At 36.8% G+C, this 26356-nt stretch overlaps 1 protein-coding gene across 7 annotated transcripts in view; it reads left to right on the plus strand.

The window, feature by feature from the left end:
* RB1CC1 (RB1 inducible coiled-coil 1) overlaps positions 1-26356 on the plus strand; it is a 92969-nt gene that overhangs the window by 56889 nt on the left and 9724 nt on the right. For 4 of the 7 annotated variants that reach the window (XM_045896559.3, XM_045896563.3, XM_045896560.3 and 1 more), the window contains 5 exons: positions 12901-13066; positions 15671-15779; positions 15876-16116; positions 24998-25052; positions 25971-26018. In XM_045896559.3, coding sequence (XP_045752515.1) covers positions 12901-13066; positions 15671-15779; positions 15876-16116; positions 24998-25052; positions 25971-26018 — 619 coding nt within the window. Of the gene's footprint in view, positions 1-12528; positions 12799-12900; positions 13067-15670; positions 15780-15875; positions 16117-24997; positions 25053-25970; positions 26019-26356 lie in introns of those variants that run through there. The other 3 variants (XM_045896564.3, XR_010410709.1, XM_064588339.1) reach the window with 3 other exon arrangements.

The raw sequence follows: 26356 nt of genomic DNA on the forward strand, positions 1-26356 counted from the left end.
GAACAACGGTTTCTCATTGATAAGTTATATCAGTACATACTGCAGCTTCCTTCTTTGTGTGTTGATTCAGTGCTGTGATGAGCCCTAGGTATCCCTGTGGTAGCTTAAGCTTCCAGGTGAGTGGGACCTTCGTTGTATCTCCTGGTAAAGGAATTCTTTTGGGGGTACCAAACAGGCACAGCCTAAAGTTGTAAGGATGAGAAGCAAAATTTTTGCTGTTGGCTCATTGAAATAATAGTTATTCCAATTTTGTTTTCCAAATTTTTATTTAAATTCTAGTTAGTTAACATATGTGTTACTCCAATTTTTATCATTGGTTCTCCAACCTATATATTCTAACTGTGGGAGAATTAGTTTCACATAGTAGTATTTGGTTCAGGACATGTACTGCATTCTTTACCCTAGCCATTCAGAATGACAGGGTGCCTGAGTGGCTCAGTCGGTTAAGTGTCCAACTCTTGATCTCAGCTCAGGTCTTGATCTTAGGATCTTGAGTTCAAGCGCCATATTGGGCTCCACACTGGTCATGGAACCCATCTGGTACTGTAATGAGTTTTTAGTACATTGATCCACGGTTTTATCAAACTAGCTGTTTAATGATTGGCATATGTGGTAAAATATGTGATTTCCATGGGCACGAGGCTATGGCTACATATCTTTCACTGTACAATGAAATTCCATGTTCAGAAGGAATTATAGTAGAATATAGCAGTGAATAAGCCTTTTTATATGTTCAGGAATGGTGGTTTTTGCAGAAATACTGTGGGCATGGAAAGTAATTCTATATGGAGAATAATAGACTGTTCTTGTGAAGATAGATTACTGTTCTTTTTATGATAGAAGCGGTCCAGTGTAATCAGCATGCCACCAAGTAGCTGGCATGGTCTCCCAAAGGAGCACTGCAATATCAGGGGGGCTCACTGCTAGTTACTAAATGTATAGAAATCCATATTGCTGAGCCCATATGTAACCTCACTTCCTGCCTGTATAGACTGTTGTTCATCAGCCTTTTGAATAGGACTGATTGATACAGAATGTTCAGGTTGCCCATCTGATTATTAAGAGGTTCCTCACAGTCAGACATAATATACTCAGAGAACTGACATGTCCTCATACTTAATATCCTGCACATTTCAAGAGGCTGGTCCTTATTTCTTTTCCAGAAATCTTCCCACCAGATTTCAGTCTAGTTTCTTCGAAGTCCCTCACTATCCAGCCAAGCCCTTGGCTGGCCAGTTGCTGTGAATCACTGTAAATCTTTGCCCCTGACCATTTCTCCTACTCGGTAACTTCAGGTACACTGCTTAACATAATGCCACTGGGAAGATTTCCCTTCACTGTTGTTCTTTAGAGCCACTCCTCAGTGAGGCTCTAATACCTCAGCCGTACTTTTGAATAGTGTCAGTATATTTTGCAGAATCATGATGAAACCAGGCCTCCCACTTTTTTTCATTCATAGTCAGTGTCAGAGTCCTGATGGAGAGAAAGGAGGCAATGTAGCAGGAGAAAGCACCTTGGGAACCTGAATCTCTTGATCTGTTTGTACCATACTTGTGCCATATTTTCTTGGATCTCGTGTATGCCACATCTAACTTGTGATGGAATATTGCTGTGTATACCCAACTTTATGGTTTCATGACTTAGACAACATTCACTTTATGATGGGCAGCTCAGGACACACAGTAACTTGGGGGACCATGGTCAGTCTTTCAATTGCTACAGACCCAGTAGCAAGCCATAACTACTTTACAACAGAAAAATAGTTATGCACTTCAGAATTCCAAGGTTCTCAACTGTGATTCTCCTGTAGGACTTGTCAGAAGTTCTATACAGTATTCATTTCTGCTACAGACACTTCAGGCATCTTCTTGGAAGTGTGGCTCAAGGGGCAGAGCAACTTGTATGTTGCTCTGGAACTTACACAGAACAGGGAGTTAGTTCGTAAATGAGTCAGAGCAGCAATCCCAAATGTACTATCTATATTGCCTCCAAAATTCAGAGATGCTCACCTATAAGCAGCTTGTCCCTTGACATCTCATATGACTGGACCACTGGATACTTAGAAATTTCACTGTGCTGACAAGCTCCTGAATTTTCATGGTCTTTATTGCTCATCCTCTGGCATTCCTATGTCTTGCCCTGGTAGCTGAGGTAGTTGCTGCTTCCTATTTACTTGGCCTAAGGAGCATAAATGCCATAAATATATTGGGTTAATATGATCTCTTTTTCCCCTTTTCCCCACCCCTCTCATGGATTAGTATTGATATCTTGAGGAATAGCAAGAAGACCAGTTTTTAACAGAGAACTAGAGAACTGGTATAATCCAGATATAAGACATTGGAAGTGTGTTGCTGTTGTTGTAGGTAAAATCTAACTGCTGCTTGTGGTCTGTACTAGAGGTTGACAAACTGGCCTCGGGAATCCAGCTTCCCACTTGTTTTTGTAAATACAGCTCTATTGGAATACACAGATGCCCTTTCCTTTACCTATTTGTTGCCTGTGGTTGCTTTTGGAAGAAATGAGTAGGCATGACAGATCATCTCACTAACATGTTTACTCTTTTTCCCTTTACAAGAAGTTTGTCAGCCTCCAGTATATATTATGAAGAGGGAAGAAATCACTAAGTCACTAGCTCCATGTCAGGCAGTAGTGACCTTGTTGATTTACTCCAGCAAAGAGGTCCTATGTGAAATACAGTTTTCTTGGAGTCACTACCTGATTAAATTTATGAGAATCCATTATTTTTGTATGTTTTCTACAGGACACATACTTAAGTTGAATAAGAATGTTACAAAAATCGCCCTTACATCATATGAAATGAGAGACTGTTTTAGAGATTTCGCTTGGCTTTTTTTTACCATAATAGTTTCTCATTCCATGAGTAAGGGAACCAACAAGGAGTCGCTAACAGTTGCTTTTATGTGTATTCCACTAGAGATTCTGGATGTAAGGATGGACCCAAACTCCATTTATCACTTGGCTATTAGTAATCTCCTGGTGGACCACAGTGGCATTAGAGCCCTCTCAGAGCCAGTATTCATTTGTCCCCCAAAGGTTGGTTAATTACTTTCCCAGAATACATACTAAGCCTGAGAAGTGGACACAGGTCTCTATGCTAAAGACTATAAAGGAGACAAGATTATAAAATTCGGCATTGTAGTTGGTGACTGACTCAGATTTTGGGATTAGGTGAGGGGTGGTGATTCTCCTTATTTAAATTAGCTTTCTGAGCACTAAATATTGAGTTTTTAAAAAACAATTTTAAAAAGTTTTAATAATCCTTTATCATCCTGTTCTGTTATGGCCCTGTGGACAGCCAGTGCCAAAGATTTATCTGGGTCAGACCTGATTGCTGCTCTGGCTCTGCTCCCTGTAATAATACCACATCATGTCGCTGGTTAAGTGCCACTAATTGGCCTCTACCACTCCAGAATCCTGTCATTCCCATTAAATTCATTGAATTTCAGTGATTTCATCTCTCTGCTATCCCTGTTTTGCATAGTACCATTACAGAGCTTTTTTTTTTTAATTAACATATAATGTATTATTTGTTTCAGGGGTGCAGGCCTGAGATTCATCAGTCTTTTTTTTTTTTTTTTTTTTTAAAGATTTTATTTATTTATTTGAGAGAGAGAATGAGAGAGAGAGCACATGAGATGGGGGAGGGTCTGAGGGAGAAGCAGACTCCCCGCCGAGCAGGGAGCCTGATGCGGGACTCGATCCCGGGACTCCAGGATCATGACCTGAGCCGAAGGCAGCCGCTTAACCAACTGAGCCACCCAGGCGCCCCGAGATTCATCAGTCTTACACAATACACAGCTCTCACCACAACACATACCCTCCCCAGTGTCTGTCACCCAGCCACCCCATCCCTCCCACCCACCACCACTATAGCAACCCTCAGTTTGTTTGCTGAGATTAAGAGTCTTATGGTTATAACTCCCTCTCTGGTTTCGTCTTGTTTCGTTTTTTTCCTCTTCCCCTATGATCCTCTGCCTTGTTTCTCAAATTCCACATATCAGTGAGATCATATGATAATTGTCTTTCTCTGATTGACTTACTTAGTTTACCATAATACCCTCTAGTTCCATCCACGTCATTGCAAATGGCAAGATTTTTTTTTTTTGATGGCTGCATAATATTCCATTGTATATGTATACCACATCTTCTTTATCCATTCATCTGTTGATGGACATTTGGGCTCTTTCCATAGTTTGGCTATTGTGGACATTGCTGGTATAAACATCGGGGTGTAGGTGCCCCTTTGGATTACTACATTTGTTGGGGGGGGGTTGTTTTTTTAAAGATTTTTTATTTATTTATTTGACAGAGACAAAGTGAGAGGGGGAACACAAGCAGGGAGAGTGGGAGAGGGAGAAGCAGGCCTCCCATGGAGTAGGGAGCCCTGTGCAGGGCTCGATCCCAGGACCCTGGGACCATGACCTGAGTCGAAGGCAGACACTTAACGACTAAGCCACCCAGGCGACCCGGATTACTACATTTGTATCTTTGGGGTAAATAACCCAGTAGTGCAGTTGCTGGGTCATAGGGTAGCTCTATTTTCAATTATTTGAGGAACCTCCATATTGTTTCCCAGAGTGGCTGCACCAGCTTGCATTCCCACCAACAGTGTAGGAGGGTTCCCCTTTCTCCACATCCTCGCCAACATCTGTCGTTTCCTGACTTGTTAATTTTAGCCATTCTGACTGGTGTGAAGTGGTTTTGATTTATATTTCCCTGATGCCAAGTAATGTGGAGCACTTTTTCATGTGTCTGTTGGCCATTTGGATATCTTTGCAGAAATGTCTGTTCATGTCTTCTGCCCATTTCTTGATTGGATCATTTGTTCTTTGGGTGTTGAGTTTGATAATTTATAGATTTTGGATACTAGCCCTTTATCTGATATGTCATTTGTGAATATCTTCTCCCATTCTGTCAGTTGTCTTTTGGTTTTGTTGACTGTTTTCGTTTTCCACGCAAAAGCTTTTTATCTTGATGAAGTCCCAATAGTTCATTTTTGCCCTTGCTTCCCTCGCCTTTGGCGACGTGTCTAGGAAGAAGTTGCTGCAGCTGTGGCTGAAGAGGTTGCTGCCTGTGTTCTCAAGGATTTTGATGGATTTCTGTCTCACATTTAGGTCTTTCATCCATTTGGGGTCTATTTTTGTGTATGGTCTAAGGAAATGGTTGTTTTCATTCTTCTGCATGTGGCTGTCCAGTTTTCCCAACACCATTTGTTTAAGAGACTTTTTTCCATTGGATATTCTTTCCTGCTTTGTTGAAGATTAGTTGACCTTAGAGTTGAGGGTCCATTTCTGAGTTCTCTATTCTGTTCCATTGATCTATGTGTCTGTTTTTGTGCCAGTACCCTACTGTCTTGATGATGACAGCTTTGTAATAGAGCTTGAAGTCCGGAATTGTGATGCCACCAGCTTTGGTTTTCTTTTTCTTTTTCTTTTTTTTTTTTTTTTTTTAAAGATTTATTTATTTATTTGAGAGAGCGAGAATGAGAGAGAGAGAGAGAGTACATGACAGGGGGGAGGGTTAGAGGGAGAAGCAGGCTCCTTGCCGAGCAGGGAGCCCGATGCGGGACTCGATCCAGGGACTCCAGGATCATGACCTGAGCTGAAGGCAGTCGCTCAACCAACTGAGCCACCCAGGCGCCCTGGTTTTCTTTTTCAATGTTCCCCTGGCTATTCGGGATCTTTTCTGGTTCCATACAAATTTTAGGATTATTTGCTCCATTTCTTTAAAAAGAGTTGATGGTATTTTGATGGGGATTGCATTGAATGTATAGATTGCTCTAAGTAGCTTAGACATTTTCACAATATTTGTTCTTCCAGTCCATGAGCATGGAACATTTTTCCATTTCTTTGTGTCTTCCTCAATTTCATTCATGAGTATTCTATAGTTTTCTGAGTACAGATTCTTTGCCTCTTTGGTTAGATTTATTCCTAGGTATCTTATGGTTTTTGGTGCAATTGTCAATGGGATTGACTCCTTAATTTCTCTTTCTTCTGTATTGTTGGTGTATAGAAATGCAGCTGATTTCTGTGCATTGATTTTATATCCTGCCACGTTACTGAATTCCTGGAGAGTTCTAGGAATTTTGGGGTGGAGTCTTTTGGGTTTTCCACATAAAGTATTATATTATCTGCAAAGAGTAAGAATTTGACTTCATTAAATTCATTGAATTTCAGTGATTTCATCTCCCTCTGCTATCCCTTTCCTGCAGAGTACCACTATAGAGCTTTTTGAAGTTGAATTTCTTAAAGCCTTGTTGAAGGGCAATATCTCTGGACCCTCCCGGGATATAAATAATAAATCTCTTCCACAATGCCTATCACCATCATTCTTTGGATGCATTCCTCAAGACCAAGGATCAGTAAATGTGTTCTTTAAGAACTATTTTCTAAAATGAAAATAAGTGAGAAGAGTGCCATTTGTTTTATATATTTGCATATCTCTTTAATGTTTGGCTTAATGGATTCTCATATCTGCTTCTACATCAAATCTATTGCAGTATCTTTTGATTAATGTATGATAAAAATAGAGTCTTTAACTTACGTGTAATTGGAAAAGAGGAGTATTTCAATAACCTTTTCAGATACTTGTGGACATTTCCTTGATACTAAATCAAAATCCAACAAATTATAATTTCTTAAACATTAGTTTCAGGATAGAATATGAAGCTATCAAATGGATTTTTTTCATGCTGTTTATGCTAATATCTATTGAACTGCCTTGCACTTTGAGTGGCTATTTTACTCATGCATAATTTTGTAGCACAATGAATTGTCCATATGAAAAACACTGGTTCACTGAGTTATGCAGATCTTGTAAATACTGACTTATTTTATTGAAAGAAAAATCAGTTGTGTTAGTATACCTACCAATTTTATGAGAAAGATCTTAAGTACTGGAAGGCTCTCAAGTTCATAGTGGCAGGTACAAGATTTTTTTTTCTCTTTGGTTTTTTGGTTTTTGTTTTTAAATAATTTCTGTGCCCAAAGTGGGGCTCGAACTCATGACCCTGAAATCAAGAATCACATGCTCTACCGACTGAGTCAGCCAGGTGCCTCAAGGTTTCTAAAATTTAATTTATTTTTAGAGAATCACATTTTACCATTGGTAACAAATTCTGTCAGTTGTTAATTGAAGTAACAAGCTCACATTGGTCATTTTTGAGAAAATGTCTGTTGAAAACCCAAATCTAAATAACCAGAGATTGTCGTTTTTCAAATAGAAATAGTAGAGCATGAAAAATGTAGCTAATTCAGCACGCAGCAAAGCAATTATACAAGTAGTTTTCTGAGAGACAGACATACTTCTGTAAGTGGCTGAAGTGCTTTATATGTACTCATTTCATCACACTGAATACTAAAAAGGTGCATACTCAGTGGTCAGGATTCAGTAATAATAATTCTTACTATATCATGGATATTGCAAAATCTGCCTTTTTCTTTTACACTTTGAGTGCGTCGGTATAAAGAAACAATGACTAAAAGTACGGTTTGGCACTATCGTCTTTAATTTGTTAAGGTGTCAGCGATTTTATCATATGTGCAAATGTCAACAAGGTGTAAGAGACAAATATCATCTTATGAAAATAGTTTTGATACTACTGATCCCTTGAAAGTGTTTCTAGTCAAAGTTCTGTGGATCACACTTTGAGAATCATTGATACAGAGATTGGTTGGCAAACTTTGTGTAAAGGGCCACATTGTAAATATATTAGGCTTTGTGGGTGATATGGTTTCTATCCATGTTACTCAACTAGCCAGAGAGAAGTGAGACAGTGTAAATGAATGGGTGTGGCTGTGTTGCAGTAAAACTTTACACAAACAGATAAAGGCTGGATCTGGCCTGCAGGCCATTGTTTGCCTGTGTGTGGTCTAGAATATCTCATCTTTGCATCTTATTTTCTTTTGACATTGGCCATTAGATCCAGGTTTCAGGCAATAAATCTAGCAAACTGTTAACATTGAATCTAGAGTCTCTGATTATTGTATCCATACAGATAATACTGGCCCAAGTTACCATTATGTTTGCCTTTTCTAACTCCTATTGGATCTATCCCCATACGTATTTCCTATATTGCTACCAAAACAAATGGAAAATTTTGCAGTTGCAACTCCTTCTTGGTTAGATTTTCATCTCCCCTGGGACCTGGGGATTTGAAAGTAGAGATGAGTCGAAGTAATTAAATAGTATGGGAGCCAGTTGAGAAGGATCAGCTTGTTGAGATGGGAACCTCAGTCAAGGTGACACTAATCTTTTCAGATGAGGGAGTAAAGGCTGCTGCTGCTGTCAAGGAAGGCTTGGTGGGATTGGTAGGGACAGCTGTGGCATTTCTAAAACCTTGCCACCTTTAGTCATCTGATGCACATAGCTATAGGTATCAGCTGTTCTGCCATAGAATGCCCTCATCTGCCAGAGTTCCATTTTGCACTGACAGTGAGGTCATCACTGCCTTCAGATCGAAACAGATCAGAGAATCAATTCCAGATTCCTGTCTTTATGCTTTTTTTCCCCAAGGATCATATTTGTATCTGTCAGTATTGAATTTAGAAAACAGAATCTCTTTTAAATCTTTCAGGATTAAAGGGTTTAATATTAGAATTAGAACTTATATGAATTTGGGGAGACTTAAGGGAGGGACGTGGTAAACGAGTTGCTGCCCAAGACCTGGAAATCTGTAGGTTCAAAGCCATCTGAAGCACCAAAAGTGTGTGGCTAGTCAGAAAATTGCTACAGTTTCTTGGAGACGTCTACCAATTGTCTGCTGTGGCACCAGTGCAGGTAGTTCACTTGGAAACCCCTCATGAACTTAACAGCCCACATAGCTGGTCGTAGCCACTTCTACAGAATGACAAACTCTCTTTCTCTTAGCCTTCCAGATCTTGTGTGGGTATCTTTCGTTGGCAAACTTGAACTCAGAACTTATTGGGAAGGGGGTTCTGGGCAACATAGTTCTAGGCTTCTCTGTCATGCAGAAGAAACAGTTGAAAAAGAATGAGGAAATCTTTGAGAAGAAATGATGCTGAGGTGATGACATGGTCCAGCACACCTCCCTGCTTTCCACTGCTTGGTTGGCTGTGCATATGCCAGAAGCAGCATGGAGAGACCAACTACATGGGAGAAGCATCAGCGAGATATAAATAAGAGTATTAATTGTATCTGTAATGTTAAAGAACTCCCACAAGTCAGTGAGGAAAAGGCAGGGTATTCATTAGAAAAATGGACAGAGGATATGAACAGCCAGATCAATGAAGAAGTACAAATAGCCAGTATGTGAATAGCTTTTCGGTCTATCTAGGATTAAGGAAATGCAAAATTAAGGTAAAATACATTTTTTTCCTATATATCTGGGAAAAATTTAATCAGTAATATACGTTACTTTTAGTAGGGGAAAGGGCTTTCTCATACTCCTGTGTACAAAGAAAATGAGTGCAGAGAATGTGTGTGTGTGTGTGTGTGTCTGTGTCTGTGTCTGTGTTGTTTGCAAATGTACCTACTACACTGTTCATAGCTGTGCCTCCAGGGAGTAGTTGATGTAGATCTGGGTGAGTACAGGAGAAGCATTTCAGTTTTATAATTTTAATCTCAAAAAAATTTTAAAAACCCACAATAAACAATATATTGTTTACTAGGCCCAAATCTAATATAGTTAATGATAAGAGATAGTTCAAGCATCATGACAGTCTAGTTTGTATCCAGCGCAGATTTTCTAGGTCCTAGAAATGTTGGGTATAATAGAATCTTTGGCTAGCATACACTAATTTATTAATGGTGGGGTAACCTATCAACCAGAAATGATTTATTTCAGGTTCTGTGTAAGAGTATAGAAATTTCCAACTGACAACAAATGTGTTTGCTTCCTTCAGTTCTAATTTCCAGGCTGTTTTAGGGTATTAATAATATAAGACAGGATTATGTAAGTTTAGATTGGGGGGAGCAACCTGTATTGATAAATTTCTTAGGTTTCTATGCCAGCATTGCTAGATCAAATAGTATTCTTAATTATGAAATACTATAACCTTTTCCTCATGCCTTCCCTCCCACTCAGCACACACCTATCTCCTTAGTCCCCAAAGAAAGTGTGGCCATGGTGCTATAAGAAACAAAACTTACTCTAGCTGTTACTATTTCATTGCTAGGGTTAATTCCCCCTGATGACAGAGTCATTTGAGGTCATAGAGTAGTATAAAATACAACAGAATGATGTGGCTAACAGTTCCCTGGAACCTTTTCTAATGGGATCCTCAAACAATGTGACATAGCATATACAACCACAAGAAACCCCTGTCCCCAACACAGTATGATTGATTGTTCTTTGTGTCTTAAGCTCTCCTTTATTTGCTTTTGCCACCAAAAGTCTTTTACCCTATGAGTCAGCATATACCTAATCATTTAATGTGCTCATTCTGGGTATTTGGTTCAATGTTTTTTTGTTTGTTTGTTTGTTTGTTTGTTTGTTTTTTTAAGATTTTATTTATTTGAGAGAGAGCACATGAGAGGAGGGAGGATTAGAGAGAGAAGCAGACTCCCTGCTGAGCAGGGAACCCGATGCGGGACTCGATGCCAGGACCCCAGGATCATGACCTGAGCCGAAGGCAGTTACTTAATATTCTGGGTATTTGGAATGATAGTGTATTTACAAAGAGACAATGATGTCTGCACATTCTTGTGTGCCTAGAACTATCTTCTCCCCAACCTGCCTCATCCTAGCACAGCACTGACACTTGAAGTAAAAGTAACACTTCCCCAGGGTGCACCAGGCAACCCAAAGTTACAAGACACCTAGAAATTATAAGTACTACCCATTGTTGTGCATAACACACACACACAAAAACAGGATTCTTAGCATTGTTTCTCATGCTGAAACCTTCTCTCCTTCTTACTTTGTTACTGTGCTCCATTATTCTTACCAACATCCTCACAGCAGTCTTTTACAAACCTGAATTTGTATTCTGTCATTCTCTCTAGACAAAGTTCTTTAATGACTTTATGCTGTACTGCTAATAAAATCCAAAATGTTTTCTGTTCATGAAATGACTCCCCCCCCCCCCCCCCGCTCCCTTCTCTAACTTCATTCCTCACTGTGGTCACCTTGCTTACTTGCCTGAAACCTGGCTTTTTGTTTTTCCCGTAACAGTTCACCTATCCTGTAACTGTAGGGATAATTCTTCAAAGTATATCTCTTACTTGCCAAAGGTAGACATTAGCCAAATAGTATTGAAGAAAACCTAATACCTAAACCCTGCCTATACCAATTTTAATCCTTAACACTTTGTTACTATGTTGAGTCCATATTTATATTCTAGTTCCTGAGTAACACTTTGATTTATGTAGCTTGTCAGGTTTCCATCTGTGCTATAATTTTTACCTTCTATACTCCTCTCCTCTAGCCCTACAGGAAAAACTTTGAAAACAGATCTTCCACCTTATACTTTCTACTGCATAAGGGATTAGGTGCTTCCCCAGTTGAAATCTTTCTGTAAACTAAGAAGTCTCAGACTTTGGTAGAGGTAATATATCTCTAACTGCATATTTCATGTTTGGCCATTTAAAACCATCCCTTAGAAGAAAATGGGCAGCAAATTGGTAAGAATTACTAGATTTTATCAGTAAGTTTGGAAGACTGAATAAAAGAATCACAATAATTCTTTGTGTGATTATCAATTGCTATAATATTAATAGTATGATAATTTTATAGATTATGAAATTACATCAGGAATAAAATCCACATTGACTAGAAAATGCCTCTTTGATTCCAAGGGGCACCTGGGTGGCTCATTGGGTCGAGTGTCTGGTTGAGCATCGGACTCCTGATTTCAGCTCAGGTCATAATGTCAGGCTTGTGGGATGCAGCCCTGCATCAGGCTCCACCCTCAGAGCAGAGTCTGCTTGTCCGTCTCCCTGTGCTCCTCCCACTCTTTCTCTCTCTCTCTCTCTCTCTCTCAAGTAAATTTTAAAAATCTTCAGTATGCCTCCTGATTTCAAAAACATTAAAGTGTAATTTAAAATTGTGTAAATGTACATTTAAAGCAGTCAGTTGACTTAATCACTAAAACAGTTTGGGAATATTTGCTAACATGGCAGCCTCATTCCCATGGTTTAACATATTTATAACTCCTTTAGTGGAATTAATTATCTACTTCATGGGCAAACTTTTTTGATGTAAAAGGTTATTAGGTTGAAAGCAGATAAAATTAACTTCTATATCAGAAATTACAATATTTATTACTTGTGTTTTTGCTATTTCTCCTTGCCTTGTCCTCTTCTCTTACCTCTGGTGCTTTGTCAGCAACCCCTTAGGGGGTAGCTAGTTTTGAGGGAGGTGAATATGAATTATAAATATGTAGATTTGCTGTGTGAACATTTAAGTTCCTTTTTAGTTTTGTGTTACTTGTTCATTAGTTAACAAAATGAACCAAAGCCTATTTAAAAAATTAAGAAGGACTTTTCAATATATGTGATCCTCACGTATGTGTTTCTTTTTTTCTTTCTCTCTCATGTACATTACAGTTCTGGGATTAGCAGAACCGACATTTGAAGCTGAGCTCTTGAGAGGCATATTGATTTTTTATATTGAAAACATTGCCAATGCTGGTAGAAGCAGGTTATCCTGAATTTATCAAATATAATCATTATAGTCATTCACCATGTTGGTATCACACGTATATAATCTCTGTTAAACTTTTCCCTTTTACTTGCTTCCCTTTCCTTGGTAGATAAAAAGGGTGGTGGGTTACATAGAAATATCTCTAACAGCAATTAATTACTGTTAGGTTTAAGGAAGATACATAGCCTTTCTGATGTCAACTAATTGTGATATTTGGTATGTTTGTGATTATATGTTATTTTCAAAAAAATTTAATACTGTATGTAATTTCCAAGTCTTGCCATTGAATCTACCAGAGAAGATTCTTCAAGCCTAGTTGCTGAACTTCAAGAAAAGCTTCAGGAAGAAAAGGCAAAGTTTCTAGAACAACTTGAAGAGCAAGAGAAAAGAAAGAATGAAGAAATGCAAAATGTTCGAACATCTCTGATTGCTGAACAACAGGTATGGTCCCCCACCCTTGTTTCATTTATTTCAGGTCTAAAGAAGACAAACATAAATTAACAAATATAATTTTTTTGTGTGTAACTGAGGGCATCTTACATCTTAGATATGATTTTCCTACATTAACCCTGATTATATTTATTAAATATCTTCATGATAAAAGCATTTTTGATTCAGATTAGTTTTTTGTAAAATGAAAGTGCTTCTACTACTTCACACATGATATTTGAATTTTTCCCCCTAAGCGCTCAAATTTTATTATAAATTACATGCTGATCAGTACAAATTTCTTTTACTTTCTATAATTTTTATCCATGTGACAGGCTGGTGGTACATGATCATGATCTACTGTTGAATTTTGCTGATTCACTTTATTAATAATATTGAGGAATGGGGAGAGGGTAAAGCTGGTGAGGGAAGCAGGGGCACAGACCACTAAGGACTAGGTTGCCTTGTTCGGGAGCTTGTGCTTCACCTCAGGCACCTGGAGAGAAAATAAAGGAATGCCACAGTTGGATTTATACTTAATCAGGATTGTCCACTGGTGTGGGGAGAAAGAATGGAGATTTGCCAAACATGGGCAACTGTGGGGACAGTGGGTGTCTGCTGTGACAGCTCAGGCCAGGGAGAGTAGTGACCTGCTTTTTTTACCCCAGGGAATGCTTTTCTGAAACAGGTAACATGTTACAGTTGATATACACATTTGTTTAACGTATGTGGTATTTTCCTTTTCTTGTAATGGTGTGAATTACATTAATGTCTGTAGAATTCAAGAAAAGTATAGAAGTATAGTTCAAAACCTGTAGGAACTTTACATTTTAAGTTTTAAGGCCTGGGGAAAGAAAGAAGAGCCTGAAACGGGGAATGAGAAAGAGTAACGAGAAAAAGGAAAAGTGTGGCTTTATGGAAGCCAGCGAAATTAAGTGTTCAGGGAGGTGGAGTAGCAGCCAGTTCTAAGTAAGAATTACTAGTGAAGAGATCATTAATGATGTCTCTGTTTTTAAAAATCTGAGGTTGTACATTCCTTCGTATGATTCATTCTACATAAAATGTATCTTTCATTCATTTTCTTTCTCTGTGTGCTCTTTTGTGAGCTAATCCCCAATTTTTGATTTCCAAAATTAAGTAGGGGACGAATGAATTGGCTGAAATATGCTATTATAAATATTTGGGATGAATTAACTGACTAAAACACACTATTATAAATGCTTATTTTCTATACATACATAATACGTAGAGAAATGGCTTAGCATCATAAATGTTCGAGGCATCTCCATGTATGCTTTCTGGCTAGAAATGATATTTAACTCAATCTTTAATGAATTAACTAATTTTGATCTAAAAATGCCATATTCTTATTAAGTCTCCCAGTTTTTAGCATTATTGGCATTATACATTGAAGGATCATAGATTATTAATTTTGGAATTGGAAATGCTGGGCAGATGAGAAGAGTCAATTTAGATCATTTACCATCCATCTATTGCTTTTAAGTTTAAAGAAGATCTTAATGGAGATCTTATAAATGAAATTGTTAACAATTCGGTCATCTTTATAAAAGAAACTGCAGTTAGAATTGCCAGATGGGCTTATGCAATCAGTAGGCACTTTGATACATGAGCTTCACAGTAGGAAGGTATTTATAAAAAATTAAAGAGTAATAAGTCCAGTAATTATTAACCAGATGTGCAGTGTCTATTGCAAATATCCAGAAAGGAGAAGATGATGGGATAAAGTCATCTCTATAAAATATACTGTGGTAATCAAGACTTAGCTAAAGACAAAAGGAAGATTCCAGAAGCAGGAAGGGTATTAAAGAAAAAATGAAGTGTATAACAGCACTTGTTTTCTTTCTTTCTTCCCAATTTTAAAATCCTCTGTTAGGGACACCTGGGTGGCTCAGTCTGTTAAGTGTGCCTTCGGCTCAGGTCATGATCCCAGGGTCCTGGGATTGAGTCCCACATCGGACTCCTTGCTCAGTGGGGAGTCTGCTTCTCCCTCTCCCTCTGCCTGCTGCTCCCCCTGCATGTGCTCTCTCTCTGTCTGTGGCAAATAAATAAATAAAATCTAAAAAAAAAAATGCATCTCAGGTCACCGATGACCTGCCTAAAAAAAAAATAAAATGATCTATTAGTGCTTTTCCTTTGACAATAAATATGTAGACAATAATGAGAAAATAGAATTCGGGGTACCTGGGTGGCTCAGTCATTAAGCGTCTGCCTTCGGCTCAGGTCAGGATCCCGGGGTCCTGGGATTAAGCTCCGCATCGGGCTCCCTGCTCTGCAGGAAGCCTGCTTCTCCCTCTCCTGCTCCCCCTGCTTGTGTTCCCTCTCTCTGTCAAATAAATAAAATCGTTAAAAAAAAAAATAGCATTCATTTTCAAGGTATTAAATTGGAGTGTATCTTAATATGGAACCTCAGGACAGCACAGTCACATTGTATTTACCACAGTAGAGTATTGTTATTAAAAAATGAACATCATTTGTGAATTGCACTTTACCTTCTCCACATACAGATGCACCATACAAAAATATTTGCTAGTTTCTTTAGTCCTAGATGCTGTGTACATGCAGGTAATTTAAGTAGTTATCATTCTCTTGTTCCAGACCAATTTTAACACTGTTTTAACAAGAGAGAAAATGAGAAAAGAAAATATAATCAATGATCTTAGCGATAAGTTGAAAAGTACAATGCAACAGCAAGAGCGAGATAAAGGTTAGTAATGTTTCACAATATATTTTTAACTCCATTTTAAAATTTAAAAATCACATGAAATGTTTTATAATGTTATTTCAACTTGGGGGCCTTCAGATTTGATAGAGTCACTATCTGAAGATCGAGCTCGTTTGCTTGAGGAAAAGAAAAAACTTGAAGAAGAAGTCAGTAAGTTGCGTAGTAGCAGTTTTGTTCCTTCAGCGTATGTAGCTGCAGCCCCAGAACTTTATGGAGCTTGTGCACCTGAACTCCCAGGTGAAGCAGAGAGATCAGCCATGGAAACACAAGATGAAGGAAAAGTGGATCCAGCAATGGAGACAAGCATGATGTCTGTACAGTAAGTACATTATGTCTTCAACTTCCTTAAGTAATACAGGCTTTTAAACCACTAGTGTGCACTTTCCTAAGCTGAAAGCTCTAAAGATAGGAAATATGGTAGCACTACTGGTTGCCCACAGCCCATGTATCTGAAAATTGTGCATTTAAATTCCTTTAATCTAAAAATATGAAAAATATCTTCATACTGCTGCTTGTGTAAATATATGAATCACTTTGGCATGTTTTCATACTTTATAAGTGCACCAAACTTTTCATAGGCTGCCAAGATCAGGATCACTGCAGTAGTGTCAAGCTATTTTATTTATAGGAAGTGTTTAAATTTTGAAGTCCACTACCTAGGAGGAAAAGGCATTACTATAGTAATAAATATATTTATTTTGATGAGTGTATTGGGTGGGGGAAGGCAAAGGAGTTTTTTAAAAAGTAAAAATGTATTCAGCTTTCTGTTTGGTTTAAAAGAAAGGAGTAGAAACTGGTTAACTTGAGTTTGGGGAAGATACAAGGTTTCAAGAATGTAAGTGAAAAATGGAGCAAATAAACTAATTCAAAAAGGCAAGGCACAAACCTCTGAAGAGCCCATGGTAATTAGAAAACATAAATGACAAAAATAAGTCAAAACATGTGATGAAAAGCTAACTGACCTACCACAACAAAACCTCTTAAAAAAAAAAAAAGCATCCAGTTGAACTCTACATATGAGAAGCACGTAAAGAAAAATGATAAGGGAAAAAAATATATAAGCCATTCAAAGCAAAAGTTTTTTATAAGTTTAAGAAAAAGTTTCACATGTAGAGAGGGCACAATTTTACCGTAAGCAATTGGTTGTTAACTTGTAGATGCTTGAAAATGTGACTTTGATCAATTGTGTATGAATGAAAAATGGATTAAAACTAGAATGAGAATTTTTCAGAGCCACAGTAACAGTAGACCTTCCTCTCAGGATACAGTGAAGTAAAAAATAAAGCAATAGAGAAACAGTTAAGAAAATTCACTATATACCAAATCACAAAGGAAGTCTCAAAGTTCGAAGTATTGATATAATTCCACCCACTAAACATAAGCAATTGAAAACCTGTAACAAAAATAGAAGTTTATACATTTGGAAATTTGAATACCTATATATTCAATATAGGTATTGATAAGAAAATGGAAATTTAGTTACTTAAATCTGAACAAAAGTATCAAAAAAATGAGATATAATGAAGGTGGTAACACTGGAAGAATTATATAATCTCTAGTATATGTATTAGAAAATGAAATTGATAAAAGTATATGAGCCATGATAAATGAAATATCAAGCAAAATGAAGGTATAAGTAAATATGTGGAATGAATAGAACCATAACCACAGGTATGGTTTTAAAAATTATACAGAAGATAAAGGTTAATCTCATTTTTGTTATTATAGGTGTAAAAAATCCAAAAGACAATTTCAGCATTTCAAATACAATGGAGTATTAAGATGATCATCATGACTCAATGGAATATTTCAGGAATATAATAATAATTAAACCTCAGAATATCTCAGTGTAACCAAATTCACTGATCACATGGAAAGGATTATGTGATCATCTAGATACAGAAATAACAACTGATAAAAGTCTGTGTCCATTAAAAATATTTTTTTAGGGACGCCTGGGTGGCTCAGTTGATTGGGCAGGTCTGCCTTTGGCTCAGGTCATTATCCCGGGCTCCTGGGATCGAGTCCCGCATTGGGCTCCCTGCTCAGTGGGGAGCCTGCTTCTCCCTCTGCCTTCCACTCCCCCTGCTTGTGCTCTCTCTCTCTCTCTCTCTCACAAATAAATCAGTCTTCAAAAAAAAAAAAATCTTAGCAATCTAGGAATAGAGGGGAACTTTGTTAGTTTGAGAGAGTATACATGAGACACTTATAGCAAACATTATATTTAATGTTGAAACATTTAGAAGCATTTTCCATAATTTTAGGAAGAATGCCAGCTGTCACCATGACCATTCTGCAAGACAATAAACAGTAAAAATTGGCAAGTAAAGTCTTAACTGTCACGAGTTCATGATAATTTCCTTTTCAAACCACATAGACCTAACAAACTATTAGAAGTAATAAGACTACATCAGAGTGTATGTCATAAATATATCAAAATAGAGCAGTTTGCATATATTTACCAGCAAAAGCTGATTTGAATATATATATTTGTATGTGTGTATATATACATATATGTATTTGTATATGTATACATGTATGTGTGTGTATGAGATCCCAATGAAAATTTAAGGAAATAATTTGTTAGTAATGAATTTAACAAAAAAATGTGCAAGACCCTTGTGGAGAAAGCTGTAGAACTTTATGAAAGGTATTTAAAGGCTTAGAAGTTAAAGATGGATGGAAGTACAGTGTTGCAAAGATACTGTTTTCTCATCAGACTTATTCAGTTATTTATACCCAACTAAAATTTCAACAGGATAAGTAGGTAAAATTTGATGTTGGATGTTAAAATTCATATAGAAAAATAAATGTGCAAAAAAACAGTTGATAACATTTTCAGGAAATATCAGTGAGTAGGAATTTATCCTGCTGGATGTTAAGATATAGTCTTAAGCTGTAGATGATAATTAATTCTGTATATTGTTGATAAAGTCACGGGTAAATAGATTACTAGAATTGGTTGTCTTGAATAAACCCATGGATGTATGGAAATTGATGGCATTTTAAATCAGTTTGGAAAAAGACGTGAGATATTGGAGTAACTGGTTACCTGTTGGTGGAGGGTAACCTATATTTTATATTATATACCAAAAAATATTACAGATGTATTAAAGACTAAAGATTTCTTAACATAAAGTATTTCTTAAAGTAGACTACTTTGAATGTGGAGTAGGGAAGCACAAGGAAAAGACTACTAAGTGTTACATCAAAATTTCTCTCTCCCTTTTTCTCTGTCACTCTCTCTTATACACACACACAGAAATTTTTTTAATTTGATGGATATATCTAGTTCCTTGGTTGTGGTGGTGGTATCATGGGTGTATGCATGTGTCTAGACTCATCAAGATGTGTACATGAAATGTGTGCAGATATTTGCATATCAATTATTAAACCTCAGTTAAACTAAGAAAAAGAAAATTGAAGCTAGGTCTAGTGATTCCAGCTTGGTCCTTTTCTAATTGGCTTGTTAAATGTGCTGGGTTTCTACTTATTTCAGCCTACTTTAGAAGTTCCCCCTTAATTTTCTATTTGTGTTTCTATTTGTGTGACTTTAGAAAGTCTAAATAATTAACTGTTTATTTTATAAAAATTAAAAATAGTAGTTTAGGGCGCCTGGGTGGCTCAGTTGGTTAAGCGACTGCCTTCGGCTCAGGTCATGATCCTGGAGTCCCGGGATCGAGTCCCGCATCGGGCTCCCTGCTCAGCGGGGAGTCTGCTTCTCCCTCGACCCTCTTCCCTCTCATGCTCTCTCTCATTCTTTCTCTCTAATAAATAAATAAAATCTTTTAAAAAAAAAATAGTTTAGCAGTCATTCTTCAAGTTCCTTCTCTAGATAAGCAATATCAGAACTGGCATTAAACTCCTTAGGAGTTAAAATCTTAGAACCCTTCCAAGTCCTACTGAGTGAGAAATCCACATCAAATTCAGTTCTAATACTCTAAGAAAATATAACTATAAACTCAAATATTCTCAACAAAATACTAATAGACCAAATCCAGCAATACGTAAAAGGGATTCTTACTGGATTATCCCAGGAATGCAATATTGGCTGAATATTTAAAAATTAGTTTATGTAATATATCATATCAATATCAATAAAGAGAAAGCATTTAAACACTCAATATTGAAGTGTTGAAGAGAACTTCCTCAACTTAATAAAAGGCATCTAAGAAAGCCCACAAATAAGATCATATTCAGTGATGAAAGAAGAAGGCTTTTCCCCTAAAAATCAAGAAGAAAAAGATCAGTTGAGGTTCTCCTATAAAGGGCACTCAGGCAAGGAAAAGAAATTATAGGCATCCATTCCATATTGGAAGGGAAGAAATAAAACTGTCTCTATTGGTATCTATAACATGATCTTGTATATTGACACACCCAAGAATTTCACTAGAAATCTAAATACTTAAGAGTAAGTTTAACAAAAGAAGTTCAAGACTCATACAATGTTTTGAAGGTTACAAAACATTATTGAACAAAATTGAAGACCTAAAAAGACATCCCATGTTCATTGATTGGAAGATTTAATCTTGGAGCACCTGGCTGGCTCAGTCGGTAGAGCATACTATCTTGATCTCAGGGTTGTGAGTTCAAGCCCCAAGTTGGGTGTAGAGATTACTTAAAAATGAAATCTTTAAAAAAAAAAAAAAAAAGACGACTTAATCTTCTTGAGGTAGCAATACTCTTGTGATCTGCAGATTCAACACAGTATTGCTGTTGAAATATGCCTTTTTTGCAGAAGTGGACAATGGATCCTAAAATTCATATGGAAGTGCAGTGAACTCTAACCAAAACAATATGCAAAAAAGAATGAAGTTGGAAACGCACATGCCCTTATTACAAAAATTAATGAAAAGCTAGGGCAATCAAGACAGTATGGTGGTAGCCTGATCTATATATGTGTGTGTATATATGTGAATGTATATGTTTAGAGATCATTGAAATAGAATTGAGAGTCCAGAAATAAGCCCTTAATATTTATAGTCAATTGAACCTTTGCATTATGGTCCAAGGTGCCAAGACCATTCAATGGAGAAATAATAGCATTTTCAATAAATGGTGCTGGGACAGTTGGATATCCACGTGCAAAAGAATGAAATTAGATCTTCTATTTATCTTATAAGACAAATTAACAAAATGGATCACGGACTTAAATGTAAAAGCTAGAATTATGAGTCTTTGTGACTTTATGTTAGGCAAAGCCTCTTCCTACAAGAATTAACGTTTAGAAGATAAAATTCCTGCCTCATTCAAGTTGCTTAAAATGTAATTGGGGAATTACACATGCAGAAGAATTTAAAACATTAAATTACAACACTACATTACCGCTAATGCCAGACATACAAAGAATCGTAAGAGATTACTATGTACAATTATTCCCAACAAATTGGACAATCTAGAATATATGGCTACATTCCTAGAAACATACAACCAAACAAGACTGAGTCATGAAGAAATGGAAAATCTCAACAGGCCAATTAATAATAAGGAGATTGAATCTGTAATCAGAAACCTCCCAGCAAAGAAAAGTCAAGGACGAGATGGCTTCATTGGTGAATTCTATCAAACATTTTTTTAAAGAAGAACTAATACCAAACTTCCTGAAACTCTTCTAAAACGTAGAAGAGGAAAGAACTCTATTGAAGTTATTATATGAAGCCAGCATTACCCTGATACCAAAACCTGACAAAGGAAGGACAAGAAAAATACAGAGCAATATTCCTAATGAACAGATGCAGAAATTCTCAGCAAAATATTAGTAAACTGAATTCAGCAGTACATTAAGAGGAGCATGCAGGGTACCTGGGTGGCTCCGTCGATTAAGTGTCTGCCATCAGCTCAGGTCATGATCCCTGAGTCCCAGGATCAAGTCCCTCATCGGGCTCCCTGCTCACCTGGGAGTCTGCTTCTCCCTCTGCCCTTCATCCCACTCGTGCTCTCTCTCACTCTCTCTCTCAAATAAATAAATAAAATATTAAAAAATAAAAAGCATACACCATGATCAAGTGGGATTTATTCCAGGAATACAAGGGTAGCTCAATATCTGCAAATCAGTGTGATATATCACATTAACAAAATGAAGGATGACAATCATTTAATCATTGCAATATATGAAGAAAAAGCCCTTGACAAAATTTCCAATGTCCTTTCATGATAAAAACTCTTAACAGAAGTGGGTATAGAATGAATGTACCTCAATATAATAAAGGCCATATATGAGAAACCCACATCATACTCACCAGTGCAAAGCTGAAAGTTTTTAAGATCAGGAATAAGACAAAGATGCCCACTCTGCCACTTTTATTCAACAGTGTACTGGAAGCCATAGCCAGAGCAATTAGGCAAAAAAAGGAAATTTTAAAAACCCCGAACAAATAAGGAAGAAGTAAAATTAACTCTTTGCAGACGACATGACATTATATGTAGAAAACCCTAAAGACCACCAAAAACTGTTCAAACTAATCATAAATTCAGTAAAGTTGCAGGACATGAAATCAGTAGTGTTTTTATATGCTAACAATGAACTAACAGAGATTTGAAGGAACAATCGATTTACAATTGCATCCAAAAGAATAAAATACCTAGGAATAAATTTAACGAAGGAGGTGAAAGATTTGTAGTGAGAAACTAGAAGACATTGGTAAAATTGAAGAAGACACAAAAATAAATGGAAAGGTATCCTGTGTTCTTGGATTGCAAGATTAATATTGTTAAAATGTCTACTAACCAAAGCAATCTGCAGATTTCATGCAATCCCTATCAAAATTCCAGTGGCATTTCTCACAGAAATAGAAAAGAGCAGTCCTAAAATTCATATCAAACTACAAAACACTCTGAGTAGCCAAAGCAATCTTGAGTAAAAGGAACAAAGCTGGAGACCTCACACTTCCTGATTTCAAACTGTACTACAGTGCTATGGTAATCAAACAGGTGGCATAAACATAGCTCAGTGGAACAGAATGGAGATTCCAGGAATACATCCCCATGTGTTAGGCAACAAAAATTTGACAAAGGAGCCAAGAAAACTAATGGGGAAAGGATAGTGTCTTCAATAAATGGTGCTGGGAAAACTGGATAGCCACATATAGAAGAATGAAATTGGATCCCTGTGTTAACATCATACACAAAAATCACCTCAAAATGGATTAAAAATTTGAACATAAGACCTGAAACCATAAAATTCATGGAAGAAAATAAAGGAGGTGAGTTCCTTGACATTGGCCTTGGCAGTGATTTTGGGCTTTTTCACTGGAAGCAAAGGCAACAAAGATAAACAGGTGGGACTACATCAAACTAAAAAGCTTCTATGTATATCAACAAAATGAAAAGGCAAAAACCTGTGGAATGGGAGAAAATATTTGCAAATCATATATCTGATAAATTATTAATGTCTGAAATACGTAGTGAATTCACACAACTCAATAGCGAAGAAACAACCCAGTTAAACGGGGCAAAAAAATAGATGTGATGGCATACAGATGGCCAACAAGTACATGAAAAGGTGCTCCATGTCACTAATCATCAGGGAAATACAAATCAAAACCACAAGATATCAGTCACCTCATATCTATCAGGATGTCTGTTATTAAAGAGACAATCAATAGATAATAAATGCTGGCAAGGATGTGGAGAAGAAGGAGCCCTCATGCACCGTTTGTGGGAATGTAAACTGGGACAGCCACTATAGAAAACAGTACGGAGTTTCCTCAAGAAATTAAAAGAACCACCGTATGATTCAGCAGTCTCATCTCTGGGTGTATACATGCACAGGAAGTGAAATCATTATCTCAGATTCTTGTATTCCCATGTTCATTGCAGCATTATTCACAGTAGCCAACATATGGAAACATCCTAAGTATTCCTCGATGGATGAATAAAGAAAATGGGTAAGAAAATGGTGAATAAAAATATATAATGGATTATTATTCAACCATAAGAAAGAAGGAAATTCTGCTCTTTGTAACATTGTGGATGAAACTGGAGGCCAGTATGCTAAATGAAATAAGCCAGACAGAGAAAGACAAATACTGCATAGTATCTCTTATATGTAGAATCTTTTTTTTTTTTTTTAAGATTTTATTTTTATTTATTTGACAGAGAGACAGCCAGAGAGGGAACACAAGCGGCGGGGGGGGGGGGGGGGGGGGGGGCAGGAGAGGGGGAAGCAGGCTTGCCGCAGAGCAGGGAACCTGATGCGGGGCTCGATCCCAGGACTCTGGGATCATGACCTGAGCCGAAGGCAGACGCTTAACGATTGAGCCACCCAGGCGCCCCTGTAGAATCTTAAGTAAGAAGTCAAACTCATAGAGTAGAAAAGTAGTTGCCAAGAGCTGGGAGGTGGGAGAAAAAGGTTGCAAACTTCCACTTACAAAATGAATAAGACCTGAGGATTTATATAACATGTAGACAGTAAATGATAGCACTGTGTTGTATATTTGAAATTTGATAGGGGAGTAGAATTTCAGTGTCCTCCCTGCCTTGCAAAAAAGGTAAGTGATGGAGGTGTTAGTTAACTCAGTGGAGAGTCTGCTTTTACAATGTGTATGTATATCAAATCATCATATTTTATACTTTGAATGTCTCAATTTTATTTCCCATTAGTAGTAAAAATAAAAATATAAGGCTACACCCTGTTACATTTTTTTTCTTTTCTAATTTTTGAGTATTTTAGTGTGATGGGCAGATTCACACATGGCACAGTGACTAGCACATTTATAGCCATTTAGTAGTACTTTTGAAGTCTTTATTGATATTTGGTTTATTTTTTTGTAAAATAAAACTTCAAGTCCTTTAGCTTACTCAAGGACGTGTAGCATTTTGTTTTGTTTCTAGTTTTAATGGTAAAGCCACCCAAGAAGTGTACCACTTGATTGGTAACATGGATTAACCCCACACATAGGAAGAAGAGTGGTTTTTAATCCCTGGGGGGGGGCGGAAATTTTAAATTCAGAAGACCTTATCTCTGGAAAAATGCATGCACAAAGTTTTGCTTATAATTTCAGTTTGTAGATCTAGGTTCAAGACCTGGTACAAAGAATATACACCATTGAAATGTGTCCTAATTTAAACAGTCTGCTTTTGAAAGTTTAGTACAAACCTTTAAGTGCTCTGTATTAATAGTTAAATTTCCAAATCTTACTGGAAAATGTAAAGTCCAGAATTTTAACCAGCTTAAACAAAAATAAATCCTTCTCTTTTAGAGAAAATAGTCATATGCTATCTGAAGAAAAACAGAGAATAATGCTGTTAGAACGAGTAAGTAAATTGCTTTCCTAAAATACAATGTTTGCTATGTTCACTCTGGGGATGCAGTTACATAAACCTTGTATTGAAAACATACCCAGTTGTGTTTATAAATTAGATCTTTTAATGGTTACTTTTCTTATTTTCATTTCTTCCCAATAAATGAAGTCTCTATCAGTAAGAAAGATTGGTGGTCTTTATAAAATGAATATATGGAATAATGGTTTATTCAATAACAATTCAGAATGCAGCAAAACATAAATACGAACTTCATGTATTTCAAAAGCAAGGTAAATATTTTCTAGAATTGGGTGAAAATAGAATATGAATAATGAAGAAAAGTTAAGCGTTTTTTTAGAGATTAATTGAACAAGAAAAAACTGACAATAAGGGGTTTCCTCCCAGTTGTACTACCAGGTTATATATAATTTTGATTCAAAGTTAACATATCTTTGTTCATAGACCACTTTTCATTCCTTAGGCTTTTAAGATTTTCTACATTTTCTTTATTAAAGGGTTGTGTGATCACCTTTATCAGAATCAGCTGTAGTGTGTATTACAACTACAGAATCCTCCTCTTAGGCCATACCTATTCCTATCCCTATCTCCTGTCTCTCCCCTACAGAGTCTTTGGAGTTAGATCTCAGCTATTTACTGCATATTTACAAGTGCCACAAGTAATTCTAATGCATATTAAGCTCTTGAGAACTCTAGGCTTAGATAAATGTATCTAAAATTGTTCTAATTTTCTCTCTTAAGCCTGTAAATAATTAAAACAGTTGGAAAGGACCCATAAAAAAGAATATAGTCACTAATTTTTCATACTAGATCAGAACATTAATGTGAAGATTCAGGAAATTTTGACAGTTAAGTTTCAATTTGAGAAGGTACAGGGGATAAACCACAGGTCTCTCTTTTTTTCTCCTACAGACATTACAGTTGAAAGAAGAAGAAAACAAGCGGTTAAATCAAAGACTGGTAAGTTATTTTTCTTGCCCAATAGATGTTAACATTTCAAAATGTTTTGCATTATCTTTTATTATAAATACCATCAGAGATATGTATGGCTTGATTAATTTATTTCTGGTAGTTTCATTGGGCCATGTGGGTCATTAATGAATTGATTCTCAGAGTGATGACCTTGAGTCAGAGTTACTATCTGTGGCCATAGAGCTGACCAAGTGGACTGCCTTACTAATATAATGTTAAAATCAGTCAATAAAATCAAGGCAGTGTTTCTGATTAAAAAGCTATGATCACTTAGGATTCCATAATTACATGTATTTATAACATCAAGTTAGGATTCTTAAGTCAGT

This window comes from Mirounga angustirostris, unplaced genomic scaffold (genome assembly GCF_029215605.1).
Source record: "Mirounga angustirostris isolate CCGP_5_RB_7025 unplaced genomic scaffold, mMirAng1.0.hap1 SCAF_4, whole genome shotgun sequence".
Classification (NCBI taxonomy): Eukaryota; Metazoa; Chordata; class Mammalia; order Carnivora; family Phocidae; genus Mirounga; species Mirounga angustirostris.